Source organism: Ascidia mentula, chromosome 5 (genome assembly GCF_947561715.1).
Source record: "Ascidia mentula chromosome 5, kaAscMent1.1, whole genome shotgun sequence".
Classification (NCBI taxonomy): Eukaryota; Metazoa; Chordata; class Ascidiacea; order Phlebobranchia; family Ascidiidae; genus Ascidia; species Ascidia mentula.
In genome coordinates, this window is record NC_138570.1 from 6694905 (window position 1) to 6711316 (window position 16412).

The 16412-nt window shown below is 42.5% G+C and overlaps 2 protein-coding genes across 2 annotated transcripts in view; one reads left to right on the forward strand and one right to left on the reverse strand.

Moving 5' to 3' along the window:
- On the forward strand, window positions 1-6581 carry LOC145901426 (uncharacterized). Its single transcript, XM_082989103.1, has 9 exons — window positions 1-1676; window positions 2123-2258; window positions 2892-2998; window positions 3601-3856; window positions 4435-4639; window positions 5026-5232; window positions 5447-5607; window positions 5877-5961; window positions 6245-6581. Exons 1-8 carry the CDS (start codon window positions 1426-1428, stop codon window positions 5949-5951), a joined length of 1398 nt encoding a protein of 465 aa, XP_082845229.1. The 5' UTR covers window positions 1-1425; the 3' UTR covers window positions 5952-5961; window positions 6245-6581.
- The window catches only part of LOC145901425 (uncharacterized), a 22739-nt gene continuing 12298 nt past the window's right edge, over window positions 5972-16412 (reverse strand). Inside the window, exons 12-26 of the mRNA XM_082989102.1 lie at window positions 16151-16228; window positions 15398-15528; window positions 14793-14880; window positions 14183-14320; window positions 13961-14046; window positions 12825-12952; window positions 12683-12764; window positions 11908-12054; window positions 10440-10530; window positions 9503-9674; window positions 9241-9316; window positions 8098-8272; window positions 7454-7579; window positions 6589-6660; window positions 5972-6342 (exon numbers count right to left, since the gene is read on the reverse strand). Of these exons, the coding sequence (XP_082845228.1) occupies window positions 6256-6342; window positions 6589-6660; window positions 7454-7579; window positions 8098-8272; window positions 9241-9316; window positions 9503-9674; window positions 10440-10530; window positions 11908-12054; window positions 12683-12764; window positions 12825-12952; window positions 13961-14046; window positions 14183-14320; window positions 14793-14880; window positions 15398-15528; window positions 16151-16228 (1677 nt within the window). The 3' untranslated portion in view covers window positions 5972-6255. The remainder of the gene's footprint in view (window positions 6343-6588; window positions 6661-7453; window positions 7580-8097; window positions 8273-9240; window positions 9317-9502; window positions 9675-10439; window positions 10531-11907; window positions 12055-12682; window positions 12765-12824; window positions 12953-13960; window positions 14047-14182; window positions 14321-14792; window positions 14881-15397; window positions 15529-16150; window positions 16229-16412) is intronic.

Below are 16412 nucleotides of genomic sequence, written 5' to 3' on the forward strand. Positions count from 1 at the left end.
AAGGGAATACGCAAGTTGTTTCATTCGACAGTAATTCGAGAATGATGGAGTACCTTTTGTCTTCAGTTAAAGCACGTCTTAGTCAGTTATCGGCACCAAGTGAGTAATGTTGCAAAATTGATCCTGGTAATTTTTAATTCCTGTTAACCTTGCTTTCTGTGACAGAGAAATTGTCGAAAAGTCCTACAATCGTTTGCTGTTTGCTAATGACCAATAGGCTTTCATTTGTTGTGCGATGAGCGTTAACACTTGAGGAAAAGTTGTCGGCATTTGGTCTCCAGTGACCGAAATAAGTGCCAGAAATCAGGCCAGAGGCGCAGAGCCGCCGCAAGAAATGAAGGCACAGCGGTTCAGTGAAGCCTGACAGTGTGTACGTTACTAAACAAGGTAAAATCTTACGAGGTCCAAGTGAAAGTTTGCCAGTGCGCATGAACAAGGTGATATCTAGTGGAGAGTAAATTGAACATCCAATCGTTTGCACTGTAGTTCAACATTTACAGCGAGTTTAAGGGTTTTGGATTTAAACATTTACAACAGCGGCTTCTGTTGTGGGGGGCAGCATGTCGACGAGAACAATTTCAAGGTTTACATAGGGTCGCCCTTTCATAACAGCCCGTATGCTGAGGAACACTTTGCTGTCAGCGCCTTATAAAATTTTAATTTTTGTGCCAAGCTCATCGCGCATATTGAGTTGACAGCGTGTTTTGGCATGTGTGCAGCGGGATGGTTTTTAAGCTGGTCGTCTGCAATATGTTTTTGTTCACTGTTCCCTGTGTGTTTGATTGTTGGTGACGACAAGTAATTCTGAGCTTAAGTGCAATTTCCACAGTAGCAAATGTAAAACGTCTATTTGTGGAACGGTAGGGTGAGTTAAGGTTAACCAGGTTAGGTCGCAAGAAAGAGGGAAGCTCTTCGAAGTTGCCGACATGGTCCTTATCGTCTGGTCGGCTTTCGGGAAAGGTCGAAGCGCTAAAAGCGACCCCCCGTTACTTTCCTTGTCGGCTTTTAAAGATGCGCAGCGTGACTTCTGTAACCTTGTTTTTATTTAAGCTTGCACGGACATTAAATATTAACAAGTAATGTTGCGCAGGTTCGAGGCTTTTCACTCATTTAACCAACTGCGTAACAGGGAAAAAGTGGGTTCTAAAAATATGATCGCTAACCCATGAGTTTTGCGGTCCAAGTTTCCAAATCGGTCGGGCTTTGGAAAGTGCTTAACTCTGTACATTGATTGATTGCACAGAAAATCGAATCGATACTGAATTTTTTTTGCATTTTATGTGGACGCGCATTGCGCTTCGAGCAGTTGAGTAGGTCGCCTAATCTTTATTGGTGAATTACCCAAGGGCACGTTTGTTACTCGGCGACGCTGTGCGACGTATTGCCCTGCCTTGCTACTAACTGCAGGCACTCGTCACTTCGCAAATGCGAAGAGCGCCTGGGTTGGCCGAAGCGATGAATGTGACGAATGCAACAAGCGAACAAGTCTCAGAAACTGCCAGTGCTGATACTTGCTGGAGTATATTTTCTCAACACGCTGAGGGTGGGAGGACTTCAGCCATCGTAGCAATTGCTGTATTACTTTTGCTGACAGTGTTGAACGCATGTGCCAATGCCTGGTGTGCGATTGTCATGCTCTCCACACCGAAGCTGCAAAAGTCTACCTGGCTCTTCAAGTAAGATTTCTGCTTCTTGGATGTTTAGTTTCGGCTGATGGTAATTGTTTGCAAGCCTCGAGAAATGTGTCAGACGTTTTACACAAACATGCCACAGGAAACTTAGTAAAGTTTGAAGTGATGATATTAATTGAATAAAGATAATTCAAACATCACAGTGATTTCTGTATATACGCTACTAGGTTATCGGAACAACTAATGTGTGCCTTGGGACACAACTATTTCTGCTACAAGTTTGCACTTAGTTGCATATGCGCACGAATTTTTATTGGTGTACAATTTACCAAGGGGCCTTCGGGTAGGGAGGTATGTAAATTTTATTAGTTCTGGACCAAAAATCGATGAACGCTCAATTTTCGGCTCAGATCTGGGTCTTAGCGACACTGAACCAGACAAATTACGACTTAAGGAGCCCTCGTAACATATGTTTTCTTTTTTCGGGTCAGGGGCTCCATGGCCATAAAAGATACCGTCCTTACGGCGGGAATGGCGTCATACGGCCTCTGGAACTTGCTTCCCATGGTTTCGGGCGAATTTCCTGAGCAAGTGAAATTGGACGCTAAAGCAAATGCGCTTCATCCGGTGGGTTTCATTTTTATGACGCGTAAAACTACAATTACATGTTTTTATACGTTAAAAGTGCGGGATTGCGTTGGTGTAGCAACGAAAGTAATCAAAGCATATATGTACTTGTACGTAATGGATTACAATTGCCCTGGGGACTTTATTCCTTTCCATTAGTAGTAATCTGTGCACATATGTGTGCATAATGGAAAGACAATGCAAATGCAACATACATTAACGAAAATAGTGGGGTGATCCTGGAAGTCATAAGCTTACTCCATTGAAAAGAGTTCATTTGAAAAATTGTCAGTAATTCCACAAATTTCTCCCTCGCTTCACCGAACACGACACGTAATTGCGGAAGTTGAATTCCAGTATTGCGAAACGGCACACCATAATTTGATGGATTAGTGACCCTGAAATTCAATACAACTCATTGCTTTCTTCAGCGTTTTTAATCAAAAACCACATATGTCGGCTCGTTGAGCTTCGTGCCTGCGAAAATAGCAGGGACTGGGCATAAGATAGCGGTTAACGTTAACCAAGCGCAGGACCTGAACGCAAAGACCACTCCCAGAGGAAATCACATTTCGGTCAAAGCCAAATGCCGAAATGCCTCGACCATTCTAAATCTGAATCGATTGTTTACAGGTCGCGTTCGTCTTCAACGTGGTTTATGTGACTTGCCTGGCGGCTTGTTTCATGCATATGCTAGTCATTTGTCTCGACCGTCATCAAGTAATTTCACGACCCTTCAGGTAAGAACAATGGCTGTTGCGCAGCGCAGCAGGTTTTCCGCTGTCGCCCACTCGAAACCACATAAAGTGGTATTTGAGTCCAGGTCTTTGACTAGTGTTACTGGCGTTCGTATTCTTTGTAGCCTGGTGTTGGTAACCAAGCTTTTACCGACCTGCCGCCGCAGGCACACTGCGATGCGCAGATAACGCGCGCACTTCGTTTTGCGACGCTATCTCGCCTTTTTGTTATTTTCATTAACTCCGATGACGGGTTGAGCGTTTCTGTGTTTTTGTAACGCGATAAAACTTTCTGCATTGAGAAAGGGTCAATGGTTGCAAGAAAAGTCATTTCTAAGAATATGACATAGCTACAATAGAAAGGTCATGGCTTTACATTTTCAAATTCGACTGCTAGTTTCAAATCGAGTGTTAAAGAAGATTGTTTATTGACGTTCCTCAACCACAGAGCAAAGCTTTATGCCACAACACCCGTTACCTCTTTATTTGTCTTGAGCCTATATGTGTACATAGCAGCAATGCGATATAATCATAGTAATAAAAGTAAAGAGGTTGAAAATGGCGTTTATACTTGCTCTATGGTTATACTCTCTCCCCTTTTATAGATATCACACGGGGGATTTGCTTCCACCGAAAATCGCATGGGTGCTCATCGCGTCCGTGTGGACAGTCTGTCTCGTCATTGGCCTGAGCGTAACTTCCGAGTCCCTGGAGACCAACGAGCGACTGGGATTGCTTCAAACTACAGGAGTGCTTTTTCCCGTTTACCGCATGCCCGGCGTCCAGAAGTGCCTTCTGCTGGGCGGAATGATCGTGGTTTATTCTCTGACGATTGGGTTGCTTTGCACCGCTTTGCAAATTGTAAGTAACCTTTTTCTAAAGAATGGGGAATTTTCTACTGGCAAGTGCTCTTCGCCAAAGTGTTTGAAAATTTTATGCCACGATTTCTCGCATGTGATTTTATAGTGGATTCCACGTCCCGAATAAGTAACTAGCCTTATTTTATTTCATAGCTATCCGACATTTTGAAGTTTGGTAACTGAGCATTGGGTAGATTTGAACGCATCCATAAGTAATGCGCAGTTCAAAGTCTACCTTTGACACATTAGAGTTTAGAGATGTTGAAAGAAATGGGCTCATAAAGTTAACAGTAGTTGTAAATTCCTGCACTAAAAAGTTAAAACGGTAATAGGGATTCAGTGTATTGTCTAAAGGTTGGGTCTGTTCTGTATTTAATGGAAGGTTGGCCTGTGTTTCTGTTCAACCACCTCTGGGAGAGAGGAAAAGTCTGGAACACGCCAACATATGCACAAGAGACAGCAAATATGTGTCTAAAATTGGTTTAAATTATAAATGAGGCGGAAGAGACGCCGCCTTTGCTCCCTAAGCACACAACAGGCCTGTAAAACTTAATCAATACCTTTCTTTTATGTTCGAAGGATTTTAAGCGATCCAAAGCTCGCAAACAGGAACTACTTAGTGGGGTGGTGGCGCCGGAACCACTGCGGAGCCGCAACAACTCTGTGTGTCATCCTCACAAAAGCAAGTCTGGCCACGGCGGCACCCGAGACTCCATGGCCAACTCTGAATCCGACGCAAACGAGTTTCTGCTGAGCGGCGGGGGCGGGTTTGCCTTAGGTCGAGGTAGGCAGAGAATGGTTGTTGGAAAAGACAAAGAGATACTCGATCGCAAAGGCGGCTTTCACATTTCATACAATAGTTGACTTTGTTTGCTTGGGGTTTCAAATGCGCATATGTAACACGGGTTTTAGTTTCATAGTCGAATTAAACAAACGTTTGTCGGGATGAAGGTCATACATTTCAAGAGGACATATGTGTTTTTCAAAAACAATTTAGAACTCAAAGACGTCCCAAAAAACATCGACTGACAACTGGTGTCAATCTCTTTTTCCAATTATGTACATAAATAATCTGTTTCTTCAAGTTTTCGACCCTCACATTCTATTTGCAATAAGTTGCCCTTTCCATTACCCTCACTGCCTTTCCCATGTTTAAAATATATTTTGCAGATTTCGCCGGGCTTAGGCATTGGTCGAAACCGTGGCTGGGTGCGGATGAGGATGAAGCCACCTTTTTTACACCCGTTCACTATAGACCAAGTCTACTGCGCAGAATAAGGGATACCTGGTCATTGTATTCCGCCACAATGTGTTTTGTATCTTTCACGCTCACCACAGTCGTCCCGTTTTTGGTTATTTCCCTGGCGACAGCAACAGGTGTGCTTTGTTAACATTTAAACATAGCTGATGTTGAATGAAAAAGTAGATCGAGTGGAAAAAAACAATTGACAACTTAGCTCCGGACATTGTACCCGAAAGAGCCATTCTTAAATCCCATGAGCAAACAATTTAAAAATATATTATTTTATTTATGTAGGTAATTTATAAATAACATTACTTACTCCTTTACATTTTTTTTATCTACTTGCAGGTCCTCAAACGATCAACATGACGCAGGCCTATTGTGTTGGAACGGTTATAAGCGAATACCTTTTCTTAGCACAAGGAATATGTTACATTACTTTGTATATCATCACTGATGATGTATTTCGCCCTTTCTATACAAAGCCGCTCCGTCTGTTTCGTTGTAGTGTAAGTTTCATAACGTTATAACTATGGTTAAGATCAAGTTGTTTACGTTTCTTATCCGGGTAACGTGTTAGTGGAAACCCAGTTCATATATTAGTAAATTGGTTGACTTCCAGCAAAATCTTATCATTTGATAGTTTCTATATTACGCAGCACACCAAAAACCTATGCAGTCTGGTCATTCGAGAATTTCTATCATAAAATAATCTATTGGCACACCATCTAGTTGCTTATATTGCATTAAATTGCGGAACTTGGCTTATTTTCGCTAGACACGAAACCGAGGACCGCAGCATCGAAACTGCACGCCAACAGCGGGTGAAGAAATTGTGGTCGAGTTGAGCTGAAAGTAGCGCGGTAAGTTTCCTCGCGTACGTTTTATTGGGAAACTATAGCTGGAAACAACACGGTGAAAGAAAAACGTACTGAGATATTTAATGCGGCGAAGTAGAAAAATACTAGTAGGGTCTCTGGTAAGAAAAACACTTGTAAAGCAATAGACACTTTGAACGAAATGCGACAGCAACCTAAGAGACAGCACACGTTACGTTACCGCCGCCAAAGTGACTTAAAAGTAGCAGCAAAAATATACGAGAAAATATTATCGACTTTTTGATACAACATCCGCTTTATATTACAGAAACCTAGCTTTCAGCGCCACGCTGGAAGAGGTTTTGTTGGAGAAGAATTGGGGATTAGTCCACCCTTGCCCCCTGACGTTTCCCTGAATGCAGAAACCTGAAAATGAATAAACACTTGTTTCACCACCGAAATCCATGTCGATGCTAGAAAAAATCCCAAAGAAAAACTTGACAAACAGTTTGAAAAATGTTGCAGTGATCTTTGCAGAAAGGTTAATTAAAAATTGCGCGCATGACGTATCAGCTGATGGTGGTGCCTCATCGACCGACAAATGATCTATTTTCGTGTGTGTTTTGCATGCCGCTTTCCTGTTTGCACGAAGTTAAACAAATAAATACATGCCTGTTGTTGTTGTTTGTTTTGCTGCTTTCGGGAGTTCATCGGACTCGAGGTCACAGACGGTTGCACCGAACTCTGCTCGATAGATAAGAGAAGATTGTAAAATCGATCGAAAATCTACGGAGCGGTTAAAGAAGAAAACGAGGCGTTTAGTAAACATGGCTGTTGCAGTTGCAAGTAGATTGTCGTAATGTCACAGTCGCGGGAAATTTGCGTTTGGCAACATGGCACACAAACATATTTTTGTTTCAGTTTAACAATATTAATAAGACAATTTATTTTGTCCACTAAGTCAGCTCTTGACGTAGGTGTGCAGAAGAAATGGTCAAGTAAACGTTTGCGACTTTTAAACGGTTCATCATGAGGGCCTTTCCAATCGAATTACATTTATTTCATTCAACCTTGGACTGTTCGACACACTTGCATGTGTCAGGGTAATTTCGGCAATCTTCGCATGCTTGTTGATAAGCCTATCTCCATTAGTACAGTGACCAAACTCATATTTTTGTTTTACCAAGTGAAAACAATAATTGAAAATCTAGTTGGTGGTGAAGGTATTTTGTAGGGGGGGGACAACAACTACAGTAACGAGTTTGCAAGCAACGCCCCACTGACCTCACAAATTTAGTGTTCAGCAATTTATGAAACGCCTTCAATATACCAAAAAGTTAAAAACCAAAGTTTATGTTGTGAAAACAAAAAGGTTTGTTTGACAGAAAATTCGAAGTCATTCTTCGAAAGGCAAAACTTTTACATGACAAGCCGGTGCTATTCTATACCCAAGCATCAGTATGTCATAACCACTAATTCAACCGCACTGAATCGCACGATACCAAGAAACTACGCCAGATGACGCAAGCGAACTCACTTTCACAACGACTGGTGCCTGTTGGTCGCGCAAGTAGTTGAGAAGTTGCTCGGCGGCTATCTTGGTTTCGCCAGTCGGTGTGTCGCTTGTGGTGTAGAGTCCCAGCATCCGTGAGATCTCACCCATCTGGGAAAGTAGTGGATGCGTTAAAGTGCGGGTAGCACGGCAGTGTGAACGAAAATAAGCTTGACCCGCCGCCTGTAGTATTTGTTTCAAATTGAAACGACAAACAATAAGGTAGGGTAAACGGCGTCAGCGTTTGAACATTGTCCTTTATTTTTCCGTCCATTTGCTCGCTTGATCAATATCACGCATCAAAATTTCCGCTGGGAGCGCGCAAGAGCTACCTTCCACACCCCACAACTCAAATAACCGCAATTGGGCAACTACCTGGTGGATTGGAAAGGGTGCACAGCTTTTATTTTATTAATAGGTTAATTTATAGTTATGCTCGTGATTGCTAATTAAGTATGTAGTAAATAAACAACACCGAAACTAAACAGACAAATACTATCGCCAATCGCGCGCAAACCTCTTTACTGTTGCCAAGTGGGCGGAATTAACAAAACGAATTTTCACAAACAGCACTCCAGTAGCCTCAACTTGCCGTTTTAAAACAAACATGCCAAGCTCGTTTCATCTACCTGGGCAGGACTGAAAACTCCTGTTGGCGCTGGTGTAATTTGAATTGGCGCCGCATTCTCCAAAGGCACGGCTGCGACGGTAGTCTCGACTTGCTGAGCGAAGCGAACGTTCTGTTTTGGTCGTTTGCTCGCCTGGGGCATGCTCTTCGCTTTGGGAACACGGAATCCAGGCGACCTAAAAGATACAGAAAAGTTCGCGCAATGGAATAAGCTGAGTTTATTATGGTATAAGGTGGTTTGTCGGCAAACCTAACCAGGCATTATTGTGGTCAGAACTCTCCGTGCTCAGCGGAGCAAAATAAATCCTTTAATTTTTACTCGCAGGTTTACGAATGCCGTGGTTTGCTTCAAAAGGAATATAAAATGGCGATGGACTAATGGTTTTCTTTAAAACGTACATTTTTTTGACAGCATGTTACGCTTTTGAAACGGTACAAACAGGAAAACGGAAGTCACAATATATCAGGCAACGTTGATGCGGTAAGTTTACGCAATAACTGAACCTGCGTAGGCGGCAAATTCATCTCGAGGGAAAAGGGGTCCGATAAGGTAGCGGAATAAAATACTTTACGGTGGTTACACTTGGAATACCTCGTTGAACTTTATTAAACTTGGAATAACCCCTTGAACTTTGTGATGAAAATGTCTTTTGAAATCGAAACACGGGGCAAATTTATCCATATATTAATGCAGACCGACCACAAAGTCGCGACCATGAGGCAGTGTGATATTTGCGATGTACCAGGTTTGTCAAACGTTATACGCGCGTGTTACGTGTTGTGCGTTACTGCGCGGATTTTAAAATAAACAACTGCCATCCGTTACATTTCCACGTAATTTTAAAAATGATTTAGCGCAGGACATGATATGATTTTAATTTTCAGGGAACGTAAGGGAAACAGAAATACAAAAGCAGAAGCACTTAAACACATACAGTATACTGTACACAACCAGCGCACCATCACAGCTTTGCCATGTCCGACGCATCCATGCGGTGTGTATTTGAACGCAACCCATCTTTAAGCTTCAACGAACAAGCGCCAATTCCGACTGAATTATCTGTGATTTGTTGCGCTACGGCATGGTTGGATTTCCGCCGGAGAACGAGATATAACGTGAGGAGAAAATAAACAAAGGACTCACTTGTTCACTGACAGAGCGGCCGGCCTCACAGTTATGCCTGAGTTGACTTGTTTCACTGGGAGCAGATCTGGCGACGCTGGGATGATATAACAAACGCATTACTGAAGTGGTGGAAAATATATCGGCCGTCATCTCCATTATAAGCATATTTAAATGTGAAAAATTAAATCAAAGCCCGTGTAAAACACAACCTTTTCCAGGCCTGCCGGGTTTTAAATCAATGGTTCTTGTTTTGTGGCCGTGGAATACTCTTTTTTCGCACCTTGAGCATTCTGATGGAAGAGTTGCAACAGGGCGTGAGAGGTTGGAGGTGGTTGAGTGGATCCGGACATCGTGTGATTTTCTTTATTTTCTTCCTCCTTGTGCGGATATTGGACTTCCTTCTCACTCATCTTAGAGGCGTTAAGGGGATCTCCCGGCGGTCTCTCGAGGAGCTGCAGGATTGTAAAAAAAGTCCACGTTTGTAGTGATACAAAAACCTAAGCTGTAATCACGATATTTGGACGCTTTGTATCTCAAATTATAAATTACAGGCACTTTTATTTTAAAACTTGAATGGGTAAAATAAACTTAAGGGTTTAGGAAGTGTATTTCTATGGTATTTTCAACACAGCGATAATGCAGACAGATCAGTTGGTTGATATTTGGAAAAATATATTTCGCCCAAAAGCATCATCAGGTTCTGCAAAATATCAACCAACTGAACTGATCCAAACTAGCTTAATATTCTGCATAACAACTGGGTTTGGGAAGTTATCTTTGGTTGGCATGCTGATAACCAAGCACTGAGGTTTTTGTTCAGGTTGTTCATTTACAGGTAAATGTTTTACTGAGAAGGTAAAAGCGATATATTAACTAAACCGCAAGAACATGGTATATTGCCGACCGGCAAACAAGCAAGGTTAGGGGTATCTTTGCCACCACGTTGTTCATAATTCCCCATACTGCGTTGTGCAAATTTGTCAAGTTGAAACTGGCGAATCGAGGGTGCAACATTGACAAATCAGCGGGTGCAAGATCCGTATCCGAATGCCACTGCACCTTGGAAAGTTTTCCAATTTAGAGTTTTTGAGGCTGAACCGCCAAATCTAACTGATTGAACACGGAAGCTGTTTAATTCAGTCCACCCGCATATTGCTTAACTATACCCTTGATAAAGTTTTTGCGCGTATTTTGCAAACACGACATTCCTATATTACCATATGTATGTAGCGCTGTAGCTGCAAGTCCCGTGTGTCTGAATTCGGATTCTTGAGTGGCGTCGGCTTATCTTCGCTCAACGCCAAGCGACTGAAACATAAACACATGCATGCCAGGTCGCCAAACAATGGGATGTGAATGAGGTTGTAGGCTCAGGGTTGATTCAAACAAGTGTGCCTTCCTTGTGCTGAAGAAATTTTTGGGACAATAAGCTGGACAATGGCATGTGAAAAGAGTTGAATGACGGGTTTTAATGGGAAGTGATACAAACACAAACAACCTCCGTCCATCGTTGATGGCCTTCTATGCAGGGGAATGTGAGATCTGTCATACGGGTTTGGATGTATGACTTGGTCGTATCAAACAGTTTTCTTGTGGAAGAACGCTTTGATTTCTTTGGAAGTAATTGGCAGCAACGTGTTTAATGTCAATGAAGTCCATGAGTCAATATTTATCCGCCGAGTAAGCAACACGCAAATTTCGAAGATGGCACTTCTCTATATCGTGCAGCGTATATACTGCCGAATTATCAATAAATATGTTATACATTAGAAGAACAATCACTTAATTACGCCAAACTACAAACATATTTGTCATAAATAAACCGAGCGGGGTGATTCGATAGCAGGGGATGATTGCCACTCGAGTTAAGGGATTATGACCATCGCGGGTTTAATTTCAGTAATAAGTGTGAATAAAGTAAAATATTAGGCCAATATATTTTAAAAAGTGCCCGAACGACGAATACCTTTTAACAATCAGGTAAAGTGTTGAACAACCTGAGCAAATCTACATGGAAACTTTTGGAATGTTAATTCTTGTGTTCGTTATGTTCCGCATTGCCTGTTGCAACCGCGTCTAACGGGTATGTTTTGATACAAATAAGGTCCTTGCTGCGCTTGAATAAGGCTCTTACCCGTGAAGCGTTTCACACACAAATAACTCCGTTCGCAGATTTGACCCAAACCCCCGAAATTGGGGCAAACACCTAGAACTTGTCCCGGAGGTTTAAATATATGCGGAATTTCACTGAAAATTTACATCAACCGCTATTTGACCGACAACCATCTTAAACCACTATTTATTCGCCGTTCGTAATCATAATAAAAGTGCTTTCGACTCACAACACGCAATAAATGTCAAAGGAAAAGTATAAAACTGCGTTTTTCCGCTTCTATGGGGCGAGTCTAACATGCATGCTAAAGTCAACATCGACTATATACTACCGATAGAAACAGAGTGCCGCATTATCGCACAAGATAAGCATGCCAGTGCATAGCGGACCTGCTGATATTTGTGATTTTGAACAACAAAAACACCCGACGGACAGTATTGATGCGTCGCGGGTTTTAGTGAATTCTCAGCCAAAATAAGATAAAGGTTAATAAACGTGAGTTTGGGAAGGCATTTCACTGAGACCTGAAATAAAAACGAACAAAGCAGCAACCACCATTACCACCCCTGTACCTCGGTGCGTTGGCTTGAGCAACAACAGATACGGGGAAATTCGTCGCATGTTCCATCTCCGACCGGGATGCGGCCAACAACTGTGCCGCTGTCACCACCGCCTCCTGTTGACTTTGGAAACCTTGTTGGACGCTGCTGGCTATGGTGCTGTAAAGAGAAGCACACGGTAAGGGATTTTCACGCTGTCGTGACAGTGATTTTCGCGAAACGTGTTTAGGTGTTAAGGGATGGGCGCCCAAAGTTTACATTTCAGAAAATTTTCAGTCGGGTGTGTCATGGATTTCATTCATTTCGCCACCAGCAGATGTGTTTATACACACATATACTGCCTTACTGACACCTTATAATCTCGGTATTGTGGTTGCACAGTTCAAGGTTAACAGGAATTTCTTTTCGCGTTGAAATGTTGCGGTTTGTGGCTTAAGGGGCAATCCTTAATTTTACGTTTCCAAAAAAATGCGACTCTGCTTTGATATGATTGCTCTCTAAACATACAGCCGCCCGCGGATCGATGATGCAAGGGTCAAAACGCAAAGATCCGCGTGAAGTAGAAACACCTGTGTCGTTTGCATGGCAGACGGGCCGATGGCACAAACTCTGACGTCTGTTTTGGCGAAACGCAAAACAAACACGGAAACCGGGGAATGCATTGATAACATAACAGCAGATTCTGGTAACCCGGCTCACACAGGAGAGTATGCACAGTTAAGCCGCGAACTTCGTAACAACGCAAGTCGCGCGTTTCCCTACAAACATTCAAAGCGTTGTTTCATACCCATGACTGATGCTGCTTATGAGCGAGAGGTTGGCCAATCCGTCGGCCTCGTCGTCCATAACTTCTAGTGCGTGGGCCGCGTCTAATAACAAGTGGAAGTTGTGATTATCACGTATGATACGTGTATAGCCAAAGTGTGTACCTCGCGTAGCCGTCTGCAAAGGCACAAACCCGTTGGTCTGCGTGTTGTAGTGCTCGTTTGACTGTTGGTATCTGGCGTTCGAGAAGTTTGAAACAGGTGCGAATGTCCTTGGGTCACTGGTCAGAGTCCTGCAAAAGGGCAGAGTGGGCATTGAGCGATGGGAGAAGCGGTGAAGTGTTTAATTGGCGGAAGTGGTAAAGAGGGTGAAGCACTTTGGGAGGTCGAGCGCATTTACGGCTTTGCAGAAGTTTACCGGAGGTTTGAGGTTATGTTGGTTATAAAATAAAGATAGATCGGTATTACATTCGATGTCTATAAAAATTCCAGTAGCAAAACGTCACAAAAACAGCGGATTTGTTCTGGCATACCCAGTTTTTACAAAATTTTTCATGAAATTGCAGATATTGGAAAAAGTTGAGCAAAGAAAGTTTTAGAAACGAATTCGCATAACGCCTGCAATGCCGCGACGCCCAATTTGAGGGTGTCCCAGCTGCATAGTAGGCTACATTTTGTTTCAACATTGACTATGTCGCAGTGTACCCGGATATTCAACGTTGTTACTCAATGGTATTATAGATGTTATGAGAAATGCGGTAAAAACTTAAAAGCAATTCGTGCCGTTAATGTACAGTAAAACTTTTTGACGCGTCATTCGTGTCGCGCCACTACGGTGTTGTAGAGTCCCTGGGGGTTTAATAGTTTTCTGTTTAACCAAACCAATCCAGGACGTTTTCATTGATTTAAGGGAATCTGGCTCGCACTGTCGTAATACTATGTAAATATCTATTTTTTTCTGTTTTGTGGTAACAGACTGGAGTTTCATCTCGTGATTTTTTCATTGCGCACGTGTTTGCTTGAAATCTCAATACGTAGTTAAGGCGTGGGTATGGAACCACTTGAAATATGTTCAAGTATCCAACAAACACTAATTTCTTACAGCCTTATTTGTAATCTACACTTCAGATTCAAGCACAGGTTGACATACATGATGTCATAAAAAAACGAAATGAGTTTTGTCAACTGCGTTCTTGACGACAAACAAAATAAAAAAAAACTGTTTACTTAAAATGCAGTTGCTGGACTCGCATTAGGTTAACAGGAATATTGCTGTTGTTGCGTATTTTTATGGCACCAACCTTTGCAACGCCGCCGGTTCCGATTCTTGAGCAAAGCTAGGTGCACTTGGGTAAACACTCATCTGCGAGTTTCGCAAGCTGTAAAGCTACACAAGGACAGAACAAACATGGTTAAATCGCCAATAACCAGTCGTTACTGCAAACACATACGGCCATCTACCCATCGAGAGCTAATAAGTGCTAAACGGGCCGATGGTTGCAATTGACTGATAAACAATATACCATATCGGGGAATGTCGACTGATCGGCCGCTGCGTTGTCGAAGTTAGAGAAGGTCGTGACGTCACCAGTGCGACGTAGACTGGAAGTCGGGTTGGTGAGATCCCTTCGCGGTGTTCCACCCGTCGCAGTGCCCACGACCTACAACCGGCAAAATGCGACGTTTTGTGATATAACGGAAAGTTGGTTGAGGGAATGAGTATGTTTAGGACGCTTTTTAACGTGAAAAGTCGCGGACACGATACAAAACTGCGCACAAATGTTGAAAACGCGGGCAAACAATCGCAGATTAGTCGCAATGTTTCTTAGGTGAACTTGCAGTTTTGGCGATGCGTGGTATGTTGGTACTTTTTTGATTTGTTCATAAACCTGAACTTTGTGAAACATTCGGTAACCGTAGGTCCCATACACAACCTCCTGTGCACACAACGGAACTTAGTGTGTGTATCTACCATTAAAACAGGTGCATCGTACAAGCGTCGTAACCGGCATGCCAACATAACTATACGGACGGAAATTGCCTGTTCAAAGGTTGGTCAAAAAAACAAAAACGCCCTTGCTGTTTGAAGCCCTCGGGCAGTAATCCTGAAGAATGCACAGAATGTACACCAACCTGTAGCGTTTCGTTGTAATGAGCTTGAAGAAGATTTTGCATTTTCGACATCATCACGTGACGGACGTTGTCCCCTTTGCTCCTCAGTCTGCAAAAAAAGAGTGGCAATTTTCGGGTAAACCTAATTTTGAGACCGAGTTGGTTTTCCCTAAAAATGCTAAAAGAAGGTTCATAATTTCTTTGTTTACAAAAAGGAATTGCAGTGCAACTGGTGATCGTTACCGCCCCGGGGCGTTTTTAACGATGTTGGTTTTAACGAAATGAGCATTACAAACAAAACATCCTGAACGCTAATTGCACGGAATGTATTTGCCCGTAAAGCAAAAAGATATAATGCATAAAGCACGTCATACCCATAACAGTGATTTTCCACTTCCTTCGCGTTTAAGAAAGGCGACGGCGTTTACACACAGGCGGTTAAAACAACCACTTACCCGTATCAACCATATTACGCATTGCAGACGGTACAGATATTTAAAACCCTTTAATCACAAGGAGATGCCATCTGCGTTAACAAAAAGTCCCGACCGGCCGCCAACCGCTTTTAGCTAACTGCCAAAGAAGCAGGATATGGACGGGGGTTTCGCAACCGCATGTAAAGTTACTTCTCGTCATATTGGCGTTCCATATCAGCAATCTTCTTCTTCATTGACGCGTCGCGTTTCTGCAGTTCGTCTTCGTAGCGCTGACACTGGGCTTCGATCTCGCGTTTGTGGCTCTCGATGAATTCGAGCACCTGCAAAAAGGTTCAAGGAAATTTTGTGACGAGTGGTGAAAGTTTTATAAACATGTGTGTTTCCGTTTCCGATGGGAAAAACACATTTTGATAAAACGTAATCTATAATTTTTTAAGTTGTTCGAGTATTCCGGAATTTTCTCGGTAAAGTCCAACTTTAACCCATAGCAATGTTCTAGTTCTGTGGTTCCAAAATCCTTCAACGTCGTAATCCAACCACCACACTTACATTCTTCCTTACCGAAAGTTAAATTGCCCTAAAGGAAGCCAAGCTTTCGGTTTCACAATTGTGATACGGAAAATACCGTCAACGGTATGAGAATAATGCATTATACAATGGCATATTGGACCCTGTTCCTGGTAACAACAGCTAACGTCTCTTTTACGAGCTCATAAAATGTTAAAATGCAAAAACGTAACGGACTTGTGTCTTCGCATAGCGGTAAAAACAATGATAAACTAATTGCCAGACAGCGCAGTTTCGCAATCTCTATCAACACACAAAGAAACTTACAAGAACGGAGATTGGAACATAGAAAAGCGATTTACACTGTTTTTGTGAGCTTTCAACCAAGCCTGAACGAACGGAATAATAGGAATTCAATTACTTGTCCAGTCTTACCTGCTTTTTGTGTGTCTCCCGTATTGAATTCTCATTCTTTTGGGCTTCTTCGTGAACACGCGACATCTTTTCAGTAATCTGTTGAAGGGATAAGATCAACGTTTTTTGTTGTGGCCGAAACTGTGCGAATCGATTTTGTAGTTGTGCCTACTTGTACCAGATGCTGGTACAACGTTTTGCAAGGAGCCAAAATGTTTGCGATGTAAATCCAAGCAAATATAAAATAGACATTGAAAATAAAGGCTGTAGTAAATCGTCATGT